At 36.8% G+C, this 16,821-nt stretch overlaps 2 protein-coding genes across 24 annotated transcripts; one reads left to right on the plus strand and one right to left on the minus strand.

Annotated features, from left to right (window-relative positions):
- The first annotated feature begins 335 nt into the window (after nt 1-335).
- Nucleotides 336-6,107, plus strand: LOC307019268 (uncharacterized protein). Of its 17 annotated transcripts, none has more exons than XM_079650021.1 (16): nt 336-610; nt 1,330-1,411; nt 1,518-1,676; nt 1,975-2,037; nt 2,136-2,528; nt 2,672-2,773; nt 2,868-3,100; nt 3,228-3,406; nt 3,749-3,840; nt 3,951-3,981; nt 4,117-4,162; nt 4,269-4,395; nt 4,489-4,558; nt 4,688-4,792; nt 4,875-5,321; nt 5,523-6,107. In XM_079650021.1, the coding sequence occupies exons 5-9, from the start codon at nt 2,318-2,320 to the stop codon at nt 3,795-3,797; spliced, it is 774 nt and encodes a 257-aa protein (XP_079506147.1). In that variant the 5' UTR covers nt 336-610; nt 1,330-1,411; nt 1,518-1,676; nt 1,975-2,037; nt 2,136-2,317; the 3' UTR covers nt 3,798-3,840; nt 3,951-3,981; nt 4,117-4,162; nt 4,269-4,395; nt 4,489-4,558; nt 4,688-4,792; nt 4,875-5,321; nt 5,523-6,107. The 17 variants fall into 17 exon arrangements, with proteins under 17 accessions (XP_079506147.1, XP_079506144.1, XP_079506146.1 ...); XM_079650010.1 differs by having other exon boundaries at nt 347-610; nt 3,228-3,309; XM_079650015.1 differs by lacking the exon at nt 3,951-3,981 and having other exon boundaries at nt 459-610; nt 4,875-5,057; nt 5,140-5,321.
- Nucleotides 6,108-8,010: 1,903 nt separating this feature from the next.
- On the minus strand, nt 8,011-14,940 carry LOC307017855 (uncharacterized protein). Of its 7 annotated transcripts, none has more exons than XM_079647722.1 (9): nt 14,584-14,937; nt 13,083-13,165; nt 12,236-12,370; nt 10,999-11,136; nt 10,411-10,735; nt 10,079-10,143; nt 9,703-9,765; nt 9,409-9,446; nt 8,011-8,192 (listed from the first exon to the last, which is right to left on the minus strand). In XM_079647722.1, the coding sequence occupies exons 5-9, from the start codon at nt 10,620-10,622 to the stop codon at nt 8,085-8,087; spliced, it is 486 nt and encodes a 161-aa protein (XP_079503848.1). In that variant the 5' UTR covers nt 10,623-10,735; nt 10,999-11,136; nt 12,236-12,370; nt 13,083-13,165; nt 14,584-14,937; the 3' UTR covers nt 8,011-8,084. The 7 variants fall into 7 exon arrangements, 4 of the variants coding, with proteins under 4 accessions (XP_079503848.1, XP_079503850.1, XP_079503849.1 ...); XM_079647724.1 differs by having other exon boundaries at nt 9,698-9,765; nt 14,584-14,931; XR_013802291.1 differs by lacking the exon at nt 10,411-10,735 and having other exon boundaries at nt 14,584-14,716.
- Between the last annotated feature and the right edge of the window lie 1,881 nt (nt 14,941-16,821).

Here is a 16,821-nt window from a genome sequence, read left to right on the forward strand (position 1 = left end):
CTAAAGTCCGATTTTGCGTGCCTATCATACGCCAACTATTCACATTGAGTTCTGAGTCCGAGTTTTGCGTGCATATGAGACGCATGGATACGGTCGTGTCTGAGAAGACCGGAAGCTGTGTGGTCCATAAAAACATGTTATTACTCAATATCAAGCCACGATTATTGATTTTATTTGTAATCGTATAATGTCTGACTTTTTTTGCCGTCCGTGAGGAAATAAATGGGGCTCAGAGCCTCAAAATAGTGAAATCTGTATTGTTTTTAATCTTTTTTTTCCTTCGAATTTGTTATCCTTTTCTAAATAACACACTGTTATTTACTCAACAATAACACACTATTATCCTTGTTTCTATTTATTCGTTTAATTCTATAATATTGGGCTTTTTAGCCGTCCGTCAGGAACTGATTTTCAAAATAAAGTCACCGGAAACATGTTGTAGCCGCAATGCACGCTGGGATATGGTGTTTCCCACATACCACGTTTCGTTAAAGGTCCACTGGACGCAGCGCAGTCCAATTCGAGAAGGCGATTCTCCATTAAAAGAAGAAGAAGAAGAAGAAGAAGAAGAAGAAGACATTGAACCCTCCTTGACACGAAGTTCCTCGAGGTAAACCCGTTTTCTGTAATGTAATAAAGACATTTACAATGTTTTTTTAAATGATTTCAGCTTTTGCATCACTTTACACAGCACCATGTGTCGACATACAAGCTTACGCGTGCGAATTATTTGCTAGTTAAACCGTGAACTGCTCAGTTAGCATCATTGAGCTAGCCTTAGCTAACGTCTGTCGTTTTACGGAGCTGTTGCAGTTTAAAATCAATCGATAGTAACATAGGTGATCATGTTGTAAATATAATGGGGCTTCTTCAGTTTTTTGACAGTATTTTGAGTTTTAAAGCTTAAATTCACTCTTCGAGCCGATCCGAGATCTGCTCAGATATTTGTCCCGTTGATATTTAAACAGACATTACTAGCCGCTAGCCGATAAATGATCCAGTATATTATGTGCATTAACCAAAAGTAAAAACGCATTAGCAGGTACAGGTTACCAAAAAACATGCATCTGAAGATGATAAGTTATACATTAGGAATTCATAATAACTGAATTATTGTTAAAACCAGGGGTGGGGTTTCAAAGGAGATCTACATACTCTTGTTCCTCCATTGATAATAGAATAACATCGATGCCCTATACCAAAACCTTTTAATTATACCTTTCCCTCATAATGCTGATGTTGGTCTAAACTTTAATTCACTTAATATTAGGCTAGTTTAAATTACAGCTACATCTATGATCTAACTAACACCTTCTTTTTTTGTTTCAGCACAATGTCGAAAGAAACTGAAAAAACCAACAAACTAGAAGCTCTTCTTCTGCTTGGGGATGCATATGTTGAGGACACACAGGCAAGTTTCTTGTTTTTTTTATACCCAAAGTGTCATTATTTAAATCCAGTTAGTTAATGCCCATTTTTTCTCCCTCTGTGTTTCATTAAATTCCATGTCCATAAAGAAACTCAACAAGGAAACTCAACAAGGAGACTCAACAAGGAGACGCAAAAGAAGACGCAAAAAGAAGACGAACCACGTCCAAAAGTGACCTGGTGGAATAGAGACCAAGATGGGCAACGTGTGGCCAGCAGCAAACGAAGGAAAAAAAGTTCTTCTAATGGTTAGTCTACATTTTATGAATTTAGTCAAAGTCAGTATATGTGATTTAAAGTAGCCACTGGTTTAATAATGCTGTTGATACTTCATATTTCTATATATTTGCACATCGATTTTGTCAGAGGACTAAGGACTAAAACCAATAAGCGGATGTAAATGACATGATAATGCAAAAAAAATACATTGAGCTTTGATATTTTTCATGTTTGCTGAAGGTTGGTGTTTTTGTAACATTTCTTTAAATCTGTCAATTAGCTAAAATAATCAGTTTAATGGGTTTGAATAATTTCCCCCCCAAACAGATGGTACTCCTCCATGCAGTAGTTCCACCATAACAACACCATGTCTAAGCTAACAAGATCCTGGTAAGAAAAAAGCTACTTTTGAAGACTTTTTCTAGATAAGGTATGTTTCATATGAAATGTTTTCCTCATTGTATGTATTTATATTTATGTATTTAAAGATTTTAATATGCAGAGACTAGAAGACCTTCTACGGGACTCTGAGACCATTAAGGAGCAAGATGTTGGCGATGTGCCACCATTGTCATCTTGGACTCAAAGGCAAAAAGAGTTTCAATAGTGTTGGCAACAGGCGAGGCCACAGAACGTTGACAACTTATTAATAACTAAGAATATCGTCAAGATGACCTGCAATCACTGTCTCCTGGAAGAAGCTGTCATCCGTTGTGAGGAATGTATGCCATCAGAGTGGTTTTGTGCAGAGTGTGATATCTTGGTTCATACAAAACACACTCTGCACAGTAGGCAAACCACCTGTAATGGATTTTACAAGTACATTCCTCCAACAGAGTCTGTGAAACTCCAGGATGGCAAACACATCATTTCTAAACAAGGTTAGTGTCCCATTTTTTTTAATTGATCAGCCTTTTTTCCCCCTCACAAAAAAACTCATTTTAATCTCAAATTGCATTCTGTTATCATAGTGCTTGCTTACAACATTGTTAAATCTCATCCTGATTGTACTTTGACCTTGCAGACCGTTTGCTTCCAACATCCTTTCCTTCAAGGATATGTTCTTGTGAAGTTTTCGATGTTGCAGTCTCTGTTGGTAGACCTATCATATTGGTGTGCATAAATGGTAGGTTTTGGTGAAGTTGTTTTTTTAAAAGTATTTTTTAACTAATACATTACTCTAATTCATTGTTATTGTTTTTTTCTTTATGTGTTCTTAGGCCGTTACGATCTTAATGTTCCAGAGCTAACATGCAAACATTGCACTAAGAAATGGGCTCCAGAATTCAATGACTTGGTTAGGAGTGGATATTGGCCAGCTACCATGCAAGCACAGACCCTGTTCCACCAAGATCTGTTCCATTCCTTTGAGGCTATGAAGACGGCAGCTCCAGGAATGTCTAGACAAGCCTTTACGGCAATGTTGGACCAGAGAACAAAGCAGTTTGGAAGAGTAAGTACAAATGTGAAGCTGAAAGACAAATACATGTATTATCATAATAAATATATTTATGGCCAAATATGGATGAGCGAGATATGATACAAAATATAATAACATATATAATGTATTTTTATTTCAGACTGGCAAGGTGAATGCAGATGCTTTTCAGAGAAGCTTTCTGCAGTATGTGTACTGCACATTTGAAGAGAATAAACTTCTGGGTAAAGAGCCGTTTGTCTGTCCAGCCTGTAGCCCTGAAATGGTGGCTGTTTCAGTAGATGGCAATAGGAAACTTTACAGGTTCCAGAAAACAAACCAGTACGTTTTTTACATTGACACAGCAATTGTCCTTAGTCCTTGTATTTTAATTTGACATTGGGATTGCTGTTTTTATTTATTTCTACATTACATGTCATTTGCTAGCTTTTATCCAAAGCGACTTACATACATTCAGTACAGTGGACAATCCCCACAGGAGCAATTAGTAGCTATAGTTCTTTCCTGTTATATAGCTGTTAAAACTACAGCTGTTGAATCTAAAATATTTCTGTTAGACTTTATAACCTTGTTTTGAAAGATGTGCTTTAAATATAATTATTATTATTATTCCTATGTTCAATTTGTAACTAGAGTGGTTATCTATAATTCCTTTTCTTATAGGAGTGAAGAGCCAGGCTTCTTTGACGGAGTGTTTTTAGCCCAAGACTGAGGTTTCCACTTTTGTGGAGGATGTTCGAGGGGCTGTCAAAAGTGTGAGTTTTAAATTAAGCAGAGCAAAATGTATCTCACCTTTCTTAATAACTAATATAAGTTAAAATAGTAGTAACACAGTTGCCTTCATATTTTTTTGGAGATGGGATAGAAGTGTTGAGACCAGAAGACAGGGTGATGAGGTTAGCAATGCGGTCAAACTGTCACAAACATTATTGCTGTAAAACTGGATTGAAAAAAGAGCTACTTTCTAATCCAGAATATATTACACATTTGGAGCCTTCCAATTATCCAAAAACAGGTTTGTTATTATCCAGGGAGTTGCATATCCAGGTGTATCTGGCAGTCGAGCACAAAACACTTGTGAGTAATAGTTTGCATGTTTGATAATACCGTCAGTTGGTCCCACTATCCAGTGTTTTGAAATAACTTCTGATAATGATTCTCTAAAAACGATTTACTTTGGTAGACTGCAGGAAAAGCAATGTGTGGGGAATCTCACTGGACAGCAGCAAGGGAGACCTCTAAGCGAGCCAACAAGTTGGATGAAGAAGGTGTTGAAATTGCTGTGTGTAGGCATGGATTTCTTCTCAAAGGTTGGTAGTTGTCTTGATCATTTTCAATTAAAATATTTGTAGATAATCTGAAGCCTTACCTTCAATCTGCTTTGTACTCACTAAAAATTGCAGGACCAGTTGAATTGCTCTGATGACATGCTAGAACTGTGGGTTGATGATGTCAAACAGTGGGCCAGTAAAGGTAAGAACATGTGCCTGTTAATGTGCCTGTTAATGTGCCTGTTAGTGTGCCTGTTAGTGTGCGATGTGCAAATAACAGACCTTGATTGTGTTTGAAACTTGTTTTCTTCTTTTTATCTTATTCATTTAGGAAGTGCATCAGCCAGTCCTGCAGATGCTGGTTGTTTGCAGATCTCAATAGAAGCACTCTTTGTGAGCATTTGTCAGAAAAAGCACTACCTTTACAGACAAAATGGTAAGCATTTTGGGAAATGTATTGGTTGTGTTGATTAAATCCCGTCAGCTCTTTTGTAATCTATGTGTTACTCTCATTACAGATCGTAACAAAAGGCGTCAAAAAATCGTCCAAAAGGTTGCCCAAGAAAAGAAAAGGTTGCTAGAGGACATCCACAAGTACAACCAGCAACCTGATGGTGACCCTATTGACACCAACTCGGTTGAGGAAAAACTCTCAACCAAATCTGCAGAGAGCATGATCTGGCCTTGGCAGGAACCCAACAGTATAAAGATTTTACTTCTAATCTACAAAACTGTAGGAATAAAATGTGTTCATTAATGTGAAATGTTTATATTCATTCTCAGACGGTGTGGACATTCTCACTAAGAAGGGGCTGTTTGAAAAAAAAAAATGCTTCTGTCACGACTGACAGAAGAAAAGCAGATCCTTGTGAAGGAGATGATGCAGCACTGTCAGTACCTCAAGGACTCTGTATCAAAGGTCCAAACACTGATGGCCCCAGTTTCATTGATCACACAGACAGGAAGTAAGTGAACCACATGGATTTATTCACTTAAAATACATAAGCCAATGTTTTTCAAACCAGCAAAGGCAAACACACTTTAAAGAAGATTTTATCCATCTGTTTGTTTTTATTTGAGTCTGACTGCATTCTAGTCTTTCTTGACCTAAATACGTTTTCTCTGAATAATTTTCACAATTTATATGTTTGCTATATAACTTGTAGGCTATCCGAATGGAATCACAGAGGAGGGGTACAAGGGCCTTATGTGTCTTCTAAGGAGAAATCTGCATGACCTCAGACTCAAACAGCAGACAGTAGCAGGCGCCTACAGAGGAATTCTGGAACCCAGTCCTAGGCTGGTGGAGGAGGAGGACGAGTACATGGAAGAAGAAAAAGACTGGCAAAGTGACAACAGCTCAGATGATGAAGATGACGCAGAAGAAGGGACTTGACTTGTGGAAAGTTACTTGGTGCCCTTATGCAGTTCTATAGTTAAAGCGGACATATTATGCTTATTTTCAGGTTCATATTGTGTCCATATATCTGCCTTTACTGTTCTTCATTTTCACAGCTCCCTTCAGCCATTCTGACTTAATAATCAGATTTAAGCTAGCTGACTGTTTTAAGTGAATAAAAAGGTAGTAAAGTGACACCAAACACAAAGCAGTCTAACAACTAACCCGTGGTGTTTAGCTAGCTAACAGGCACAACACTAGCACGCTAACACAGCGAGCTAACATGTAGATGTTTCCGTCTGGATTTGATTAAGTGTGCAGTTTTTACATTAAAGCGGACATATTAAGCTTATTTGAGTTTGAAATGGGTGCTTCTACTGTGACATGTTTCCATGCTTTAATGTTGAAAAATTACTTTTTTTCTCATATTCCTGTGCTGCAGCACCTCTTTTCTTTACTTTGTCATGTGCATTATCATATATTGTAACCTGTGTTTTGCTACATATGCTCTTTTATCTTACCAAAATAGTAATAAACTTGATTTTGTACATAACTGATGTCTGTAAATATTTACTGATACCCACTTGATATGTTATTACATTATAGAGTTGTCTTCACACATCAAATAATTAGCTTGAACTGAGGGTACATTCATTTATAACAGAGATTGATATTGGATGTGTAACATAATTCATAACTAACTAGAACCTATGTTGAGGATCGGGAGAGGGACAACAGTTCTTCCAAAGAGCACTGGTAGTGTACGGGACATCTTACAGCATCTTCTTGATTTTTTCTATTCTTTCTATATTTCTATCATTTCTACTTTCCCCCTAAAATATTCAATAGCGTGCTTTAACCACTAAGTGTCCTTTTCTATCTATCTAGCTGTGCACCATTATGGGGTAAATAAAGCCTATCTACCAAATATATATCAAATATAAAATTCAGCCGAATTAGTATTTATATTGCAAGGAGACGTATTTTGTGAAAAAAAATGTAAGATGTTGTTTAATTGTTGATATATTTATGATCCACGTCACGTATTCAGTTTCGGCGGCAGTTATTCAGTTTGTCCAGAAGTCTTCTCGTCAGGGCTCTATAAATAAAGAACTATGGCAGATGTGTAATATTTAATGCAGCCGAACCGTGTATTACAATGTATTTATGTGATTTTAATGGAAACCTCTGTAGTAATGGAGAGTCAGGACTCAAGAGAGACATGAGGAGAGCAGGAGCTTTGATGTCAAACACTGATGGTTTATTTAGGAGTATCGTCCGGAGAATTCACATCACATGTCACAGCAGACAGAGGTTCTGACTTCATGGTAGAGTTGCCACGTCAATTCTGAAGAACTTTACCCTCGACCCATGTATTTAGCTAGTTCAGAGAGAATAATCAACATTGTGCGTAACAAGATATAATCATAACTCCTCTATCAGCTGATCCAACAGGCAGGAACAGGGAGACAGAACACTGAGAGCACAGCAGCCAAGGTTACATGTGCGTGTGCTCAGTCAGGACAGTTTGAACTGATAAACTGGGTCAAAGTTATGGACCTTGGAAAATATTTCCCCAACAGTGATGACTTCCAAAGAGAAAAGCAAGCACACTCGGAATAAAGTATTATTTTATTTGCTTGGCACTTCCGGGTATTTCTCCACTGGTTCTCCATGTTCACAATACCGTGTAACTGTCACGTTTGAATGGACGAAATCGAGACATCTTCACGTCTCCCAGCATGGTAAATCGTCACATGTTCACGTCTTGCCCTGATACCGGGTTGAATACAGCAGTGTTATCTAATCCTGACCCTTAGTGTATATTTTTGTGTATTTTGTAGTTAAAAAAGGTATAAAGCCCACATCTGAAGGCATAACATGTTTTTATACCTTAAAGATCTCCTACCATCAAACAATCAATTATTCAAAATACTTGAGGATGGAGTCCCAAATGGTCTCAGAATCTACACCTGAAAGAGGCTTCTGCCGGACAGAGGTGAGCAATAAACTTTATCCTATAAGATCTGTCGTTTTTGGAAAGTTCCTGACCCTGACCAGCTATGGTTGTCCCTATAAGTTAATTTCTTAATTGATATCAATAGCATTGAGGAAAAAAAACAGCCTACAAAGTTGGGTTGTTGTCTTCGGGTCAAATCTGACAGATTTACTAGTTGTATCAATCATAACTTGTATCAATCACGACTGTATTGAACAATATGGTGAGTGCCTTACTGCAAATGATGAAACAGATGTTTATAAACTAATACTTTTATTTTGATTTCAAATATATTTATCTATGATTTATTTATGAGATTTTTTAAATGAACTAGTTCGTCAACAGAACTTCATAATTTACAACACAACAAAGAACATTTAGGACACTGTCATGTTTATGTTCATGTGCGGTTCCCAGGATGGTGGCCAGGTCTTTTTGCTGAAAGAAAAACAAGGCAAAAAAAAAACAGTTAGATATATTTTTTCAATTTCTGAAATATGTTGAGTATACAAAATCCTTTCAAATTTCTTCTCAACCCTAAGAAGGGCCATACACATCTGTTTTCAAATCCTGGATGCTAGGCCTGTCGGTCGGGCCTTTAGTGCCTACTCTTGTTCTGACTTTCCAAGGAAACTGAGGGTGATCCTTATGCTGCTAAGCTTCCAACCACAGAAACGTATTCAGCGTGTTTTTTTTTTAAATGTCTGTGGGACAGCAGTGTTTTAAACGTTATTTACCCCAAACCATACTGCATTATTTTAATTCTATGATAAGCAGTTCACCTGATTCCTTCAACAATAATGATGACCATAACTGCATATCAGACATTGTTGACATTCAAGCTGGTCACAATTTAGCATGTCATTTAAGTCTTCGTAACTATTATTAGTAAAAACACACTTAACAGTACATTTAGGTATTGACAAAGATACATCTCTCTTTAGGCTATCACCAATGCCACATATTAAAAAGGGCCCAATAGTGCTTTTTGGGGTTTTCCATTTCCAGTAGTGTGTTGATTACGTAATTGTGAATGTAAAGGGACTGCAAAAGCTTAATAGAAAAAGTTCCCCCAGAGTTTCTCTCCAACACACCTGACTGAAACTAATTCCTACATTAAACGTAATAGACTAAGGGGCGGGAAGTATCCAAGCGGTTGGCTCTGGTTTCAGACAGAGGGTGAAAAGAGGTGCAGCAGCACAGGCAGTATGAGAACAATAAAGAGCTTTTTGAACATTTAAGCAGGAAAAACGTAATACTAATGAACCTGGAAATTAACAGACTATGTCCTCTTTAAGTTCTCTCAGTCTATAATTACAAAGCAACCCTGATTTCTCGGATTTCTGAACTTAAAATGGTGCAGGTGCTTATTACATAAACTTAAATAACTCACAATTCATGGCAAAACTGACTTCTTAAATAGATAGATAGAAATTTATTGTCTCCCTTGGGAGAGATTTGCCTTGGGCAGTCGAGAGAATACACATAAACACAGGTATACATATAGAACAACCAGAGTCACAGATACACTACAAAGATCACATGGCATACATAAGGTATACAAACATACAGGTGTACCCGTTACATTCCATTATTAATTAGGCCGAACTGTCAATTTATTGACAATTGAGTTAAACAAGAAATCTGAACTTACCATGCAGGGCAGCCAATGGACCAGCACTTCTTTACAGCCTTTTGAAAGAGAAGAGAGGACAAAAACTAAATATTAACTATTTTAATTTATAATTCAATACTTCATTGCATTTCATCCCCCAGGATTTTAAAATGGTAAATGTTTGGATTAATGTAAGACCTCCCAGAGAACAGCTCAACATGTAATTGTTGAATTTCTGACAAAATTCAACAATTTGAAAACTATTATGTTTGTTGTGTTGAAGGTCCATACCTGTTGTGTACTTCATGCAAACAATATAGCTACTAACCTTACTTTCACGTGTCTTTGACACAGATTGCACTGGAAACGCGTCCAGTTTGCTGTGATATTCACACACTGTAAAGAAATGTGAAATTAAATTGTCCATAAATCCAAAACTTGATATCATGTATGGTCTTGCAAACTTCTAAGTTGGGTTTTCAAATTGAAAAACACCATTTGTAAGGCCTCAAACAAGTGCATGTCATAATTTTCCCATACTTTATATGACATAATGCACCTCTTGGGTACCACAAATGACCACATAGTGAACCACAGATTATCTCCATGTGCCACAAACCTTTTTTTAGGAATCAAAAGAACTACTATTATGTCAAAAGTAGTATATTTTTTTATTACAGATCTGTAATGCCTGTATTGTTTTTCATACCTTTCTCCTTGTTTTGTTTTTTCTTGCCTCGCTTCTTTTTTGCTGATATTTTAACAGCTCTCTTTCTATAAAGAGAAACAAAAAACAAGTGTTAATTGCAATAGTCATGTGGTGTGTGCTTTGCAAACCAGGGAAGTACTTGCGAGAACACTTACATTTTAAGAAAAAGTTGGAAAAGCAAAGAGTGAAAAATCTTCTGGCTTAGAGGCCAGTTGGTGGTGCTACTTTTTTTTTTACACTGGCACTTTTTTTTAACCGTTCTGTATCTCATATTGTATAGAGTCAAGATTTCCCTCATTGTTCTACATCATATATTCTATATTGATACCTACCTATCGATTGCTTTTTTCTCTGCCTCAAACTCTTCTTTCTCCACTTCCACCACCTGTTCTTTCTCCTTGCCTGCCTCCATCTCTCCTGCCACCACCGGTCCAAACTCTTCCTCTGAGTCTTTCTGTCCCTCCAGCTCTCCTCTCTCCAGTCCTTCACTCGCTAATCTGTCTGTCTGTGTCTCTATGTCCCCTTCTGTCTCCATCTCCTGCATCTCAGTAGTTCCCTCAGTCTAATCCATTTCACCTCCCTCCCCCTGTTCTGTCTGGTCATCTTCTTCTCCAGTCCTTTCATGCTGCCCTAGACCCTCTGTCTCAGGATCCCATGCTTTGAAGTTAAACAAAGCAGACAAACAAGACATTAAAGATGTAGTGCAGGGTTGAAAATATGATTAACAAAAATATATTAAAGTTTAACAAAGAAAAAGGAATAAATGAATTGCCCAAAAGCAATTTAGGCAGTTTAAAATATTATCTGACTGACATTTATATCTGATCCATCTGGATAGGTACACAATACAGGATTAAACTTAATAAAGAATCATGAATGTGCTGTGAACTAGCTTCTAAAAAGCCTTTGAAAAGGCAAACCATTTTTTCCAGGACCGCATGGGCTACCAGTGGCAGCTCGAAGGGGCACTGGAGCTGGGCCGTCCACTTCTTATTTTTATTGTGGTACTTCCCCCAGAAGAGGAGAGGAAAGTACCCAAGGGCCTTCAGTTTTTCGACCTTAAAAACAAAGAAAAACATATAGACAAACATCACACAAATAGATACAGACAGAGATAGATTTTCCAGGCAGTGTTAAAAAGGCAAGACTTTAAAAAAGGAGAGTTGGTAGTCCACTCTCTATAGTGTGTCTTAATCAGAGAACCATCAGAGCAACACCACTACTTTTTTCTAAAGAGACAATTGTGTTCCTGTTCTGTTTTGCCATTCATTAGCATCTGCCATGAAGTTATATTCACTCTACCACATTACAAGTGAACCAAAGGAGAAACCTCTTAATCACACGGCATTGGCCGTCGGCCATGTTTTTGTGGTGTGTCCCGCATCATTGGCATTTTTTGCCATTCCCAACAACCTTTGCTGATGATTCAACATGTTGAATTGGCAGCAGAGCCGTCTGCAAAATAAGCTAGTTTAAGGAAATCTGTGCACAAGAAGAAAAACGGACTTGAGGAAAACTAACTACTACAGTCCAAAGGCTCACACAAAGTCTTTTAATTTGTTATCTCATCTGGTCGTTCTATTAATCAGATATTCCCAACATGAAGCTGAGTGGAGAGTGTTGTGAAAATGTTTTAAAGAGTGTATCACAAACATTGCCTTTATTTCTAGAGCCTTATGTATTTTGTTGTCCCTTTTGAAATGAGGAAGACATACTTCTGCCTACTGCTGTTATGGAGAGTAAAATCCTCTTATGCAGGTGCAGAGTGTAAGTGAGAGTTGGCAGTAGGTTTTAATCTGTGTGGTGTTTGACCTTCTGGCTTAAACGTAGGCAACGTGAGGATACCATACGTCGCTACTAGTTCTTTGATGTCGGTTGGTGAGTCAGAACATTTAGTCTAAAATTGCTTTGGGGGGTGGGGATGAATGGCAAACAATGTTGACAGGGCTAAAGTCAATGTATCGTTTTTTATATTTATACTAACTAATTATTGAAATATTGCAAATGCATTTGGGTTAATGAAATCTTGACACGTAATTGAATGACATTTCAAAAGTTGTTCCTTCCCTGTACAATATAGATTCAATTAATATTTCTCTAATGTTGTGGGACAGTAACCTTCAATGGCTGACCAAAATAAAATAAAATGTTTATTACCACTAGGGCAGAATTATCGAATATCTTCGATTGATTTCTCAACCGGTGTACATTTTGGGCCCAGTCTTTTGCTTTCTGCCGGAGATCCTTCATACGAGCCGTATGCCTTGATTTCAGCTCCAACATTTTCCCACACTGAGGAAGTGAGAGGGAAAGAGGGAGTAGGAAGGACATACTTACTTTTTCTGATAGAAAGACAGTTATAAACAGTTGGGAAACAAAGTATTGCTTATTTATTTATTTTAACCATATAGATTATAATATAATACTTCCCAAAAAAATGAATCAGAAAATCAATTAAATTCAACTGATTGTACAGATTGACAAAATATGCTACCGAGTAAATGTACCGGATCATTTATTCAGCAGGTTAGGATATCTAATTAACAGTATACAGAGGGGCCACATTCACTTTATCTAACTATTTGTAGCAATTCATATTTTAATTGACACTATGAATGTCCATTATATGGCCTCATATATAAACATAATAAAATATTATTCATTTTTTAAATCAAAACATTGTTATTTAAAAGAACCAACAGTCAAACTTTTCAATGAAACAGGCACATGCAGTAAATGTAATGTTCTAAAAAACACCTATACTGTGATGCACCTCGTGGAGTGACAAAACTCTTTCCGGCTTTTGTTAGAAAAAAGTCACCACTTTGTTCGCCACTTTTATTGTATTGGGTTTTGCAGAAAACAATGAGATATTTATAGGCAAAACTAACTGCCATTTATGTATGAAAATGGCTTTGTCCGAGAGACAGTATAATAGACTGTATTATGAATACTTTAGTATAACTATATATATATATATATATATATATATAGTTATATTTACCTTTGTGCATCTACGATTTGCGCAGTTTGATTTTTCCAAACAATGGGGGCACTGTCTTTTTGTGGATCCAGCTGGCATCGTTGCTACATTATGAACAAAACAAAAACATCACATGTATCACATATAGTTATTGGCATGACACAAAACTAAAATTCTTCCATATAACCATGTATGATTACTAAAGTCAAATGATATAATCCAAATGATGTTGATTGAATTCAACCTCAAAATAATATTAAGTGTGATATCAAAGTTCAATTAGTAGCACTTTAAAATTCACAAATTCCAGTGTAATATCATAAATAACTTTCAATTTCTGGCAATAGTCAGTACTATTGTGTAATCTTTTTTTGGCATGATAAGATGTTTTCTATTAGCTATCATCATAAACCTCAAATCATGTTTGTTCATAAAATGTATCTGTTATTGCGTGATATAATGCATGTTTTTTGAGATAGAGACTTTACTGTAGTCAAACTAGTACTTAATATTAAATTGCTCTTATGTTCCTGAAGTAAATATTCATATATTCAGTTTTATTCATAATTTTCTTTTCGATTTTTATTATAGAGTAATACACATTTTTTTATATTTCTATTATTCAGATACTCTTTCGAGCTACTGTTGATATGAATATATTTGATGTTTATGCTAATTATTTGTATTGTATTTTGTATTTTATATTCCTCCTACATTTTTTTAATTAATTTGTAATGTCCAATAACACTGGGCTGCAACGAAATAATTTCCCAATTTGGGATGAATAAAGTATCTATCTATACACTATTCGTTTAGGTTAAAAGCACGACATGTACATATGATTTAAATTATAAATTACATATCCATATAGGCCTACTCCTAAACTCACAGTTTATGTGGACCGGATCGTGTATCGGCTAGTAATGTCTGTTTATATATCAATGGGATAAAATGTCTGAGCAGACCTCAGATTGGCTCGAAGAGTGAATATAAGCTTAAAAACCCGAAATACTGATCTGGATTCAGTAAAGTATTATGTACGATAATCACCTTAAACAGGGATACCAAGTGACATATAAGACTTACAGATGTATTCATTAACATGTCTTTTCCCCAAACATGATTTATAAGAAGTAAATCGCCACTCATTTAGGGTTAAATCAGGTTGACAAATGCGTTTAAAGCGGGTTCAGTCGGCTACCATTACTTAATAACACTAACAGTCTGTTCGTGTGTGGTGCTGTCACAGGCTAAGTAAAAAAAAACTGAAGAACCATGTCATAACATGATCAACTATGTTACTATCGATTGATTTTAAACTGCAACAGCTCCGTAAAACGACAGACGTTGGCTAAGGCTAACTCAATGATGCTAACTGAGCAGTTAAGGGTTTAACTAGAAAATAATTCGCACGCGTAAGCTTGTATGTCGACACATGGTGCTGTGTAAAGTGATGCAAAAGCTGAAATCATTTTAAAAAACACTGTAAATGTCTTTATTACATTAAAGAAAACGGGTTTACCTCGAGGAACTCCGTGTCAAGGAGGGTTCAATGTCGTCGTCGTCGTCTTCTTCTTCTTCGTCTTCCTCTTCTTCCTCTTCTTCTTCTTCTTCCTCTTCTTCTTCTTCTTCTTCTTTTAATGGCGAATCGCCTTCTCAAATTGGACTGCGCTGCTTCCAGTGGACCTTTAAAGAAACGTGCTATGTGGGAAACAACATATCCCAGCGTGCATTGCGGCTACAACATCCAAATCATCAGCTTGAACCGGGCCTACGTCTGTTTCCGGTGACTTTATTTTGAAAATCAGTTCCTGACGGACGGCTAAAAAGCCCAATATTATAGAATTAAACGAATAAATAAAAACAAGGATAATAGTGTGTTATTGTTGAGTAAATAACAGTGTGTTATTTAGAAAAGGATAAAAAATTCGAAGGAAAAAAAGATTAGAAAACAATACAGATTTCAGTATTTTGAGGCTCTGAGCCCCATTTATTTTCCTCACGGACGGCAAAAAAAGTCAGACATTATACGATTACAAATAATATCAATAATCGTGGCTTGATATTGAGTAATAACATGTTTTTATGGACCACACAGATTCCGGTCTTCTCAGACACGACCGTATCCATTTGCGTCTCATATGCATGCAAAACTCGGACTCAGAATTCAATGGGAATAGTTGGCAATGGGAATAGTTGGCGTATGATAGGCACGCAAAATCGGACTTTAGCGTATCTATTGCACGCATTTTCCAATGTGTAAAGTCGTGTCATTTGTACGCAGACTGAAGAGAGTGGGTTTGATGATTGGTTAACACGGGTAGCATTTCAGGGTAAGCCAATCAGAGACAGAGTTAGGCGGGTCTTGCCTTATGGGGAAAATACACACACAAACACTTGCTAATGCTAAAACACACACACACGGAAACGCTCACCACCAGCACACACACACAATGGCAGATGCAAGTATCAGCGAGAGCAGCAGCGCATTTGCAACTTGGAAATATAACCACTATTTGTGGGGATAAAGGACGCAAAAAATAAATAAAGGTAAAATGTAATATGTGTGCAGGACAGAAAGCATTGTCCACATCGAACGACAGCAATGCCAATCTCCTGAAGCACCTAACTAATGTACATGGGGCTATAAAACTAGTCGCCAAAGACCCCACCGTCTCAACCAATGTCTAAACATATCTTTTGTGTTTTATTGTTCCACTACATTTCATAATGATAATTTGCTACAATGATGGGGAGTTGTCTTTTCTCTTACTGTGCCACAGAACAACACAACACTTGTATTTGTATTGTTATTATTTTTAAAGTAAAGTAACTTGTTACTAGTTACTTTTATAATTTAGTAACTAATAAAGTAACTAGTTTTTTTGAGAGCAGTAACTATAACTATTCCTAGTTACTTTTTAAAAGTAACTTGCCCAACACTGGAGATAAGGGAGCCAGGAGGTGGTACAATGGTAAAAGTAATTTCCGGATTTAACTCACATTACTGCACCAATCTATTGTGTCTTGGCGACCAATGGGGAAACCTTTTTTTTTATTGGTTCAGTATTGAGCGAGAACACTGAAGATGCAAAATGGCTGCAATGTTATTGCTGAGAGTAATTCCATATAGTCAATGTTTGTAACTAAATGTGCATGTTTTTGCCACCAAAAGGCTCATACTGTAATGTGAGTGTCTGGCAACAACATGAAAAGGACACCACAGAGAAATTAAATGTAATTTTTCCCCCTTGATTCGCGGTCCATTACTAAAAAAAATGAAACCTTTGCTGATCAAACAGATAACCAGACAGATACACATAAAGAAGTCTCTCTACACCTCCAGTAGGGGATGAGGACATCTGCTTATGTGTGCAAACTATCGCAAAGAGCAGGTGTTAAATGTGACTTATTTGAGTTTATTCTTGCCAAAACTTCAAAATTAATCCCTAATCCAAAATCCTTATCCTCAACTACCAAATGGACTGGGTGAAGCGAGGACTGGCTAAAATGATCTCACTCCCCCCAAAACTCCAAAGCTCAAAATGTCACTCCTAAGCAAAACAAAATGTGTCTGCAAACACACACAAACACACACACAAACACAAACACACATATACACACTGTCTATCTCTTTTTGTTCTTGATCTCTTTTCCAGGCGGGGGATTGGACACACTTGATCCACTGAACAGCATAATCTCATACCCGCTGTCTTCAACTCACTGAGAATTTAGTACATGAAAGCAGGGATGTCATGTA

The sequence above is a fragment of the Notothenia rossii genome (assembly GCF_949606895.1).
Source record: "Notothenia rossii genome assembly, chromosome: 9".
In the NCBI taxonomy this organism is placed as follows: domain Eukaryota; kingdom Metazoa; phylum Chordata; class Actinopteri; order Perciformes; family Nototheniidae; genus Notothenia; species Notothenia rossii.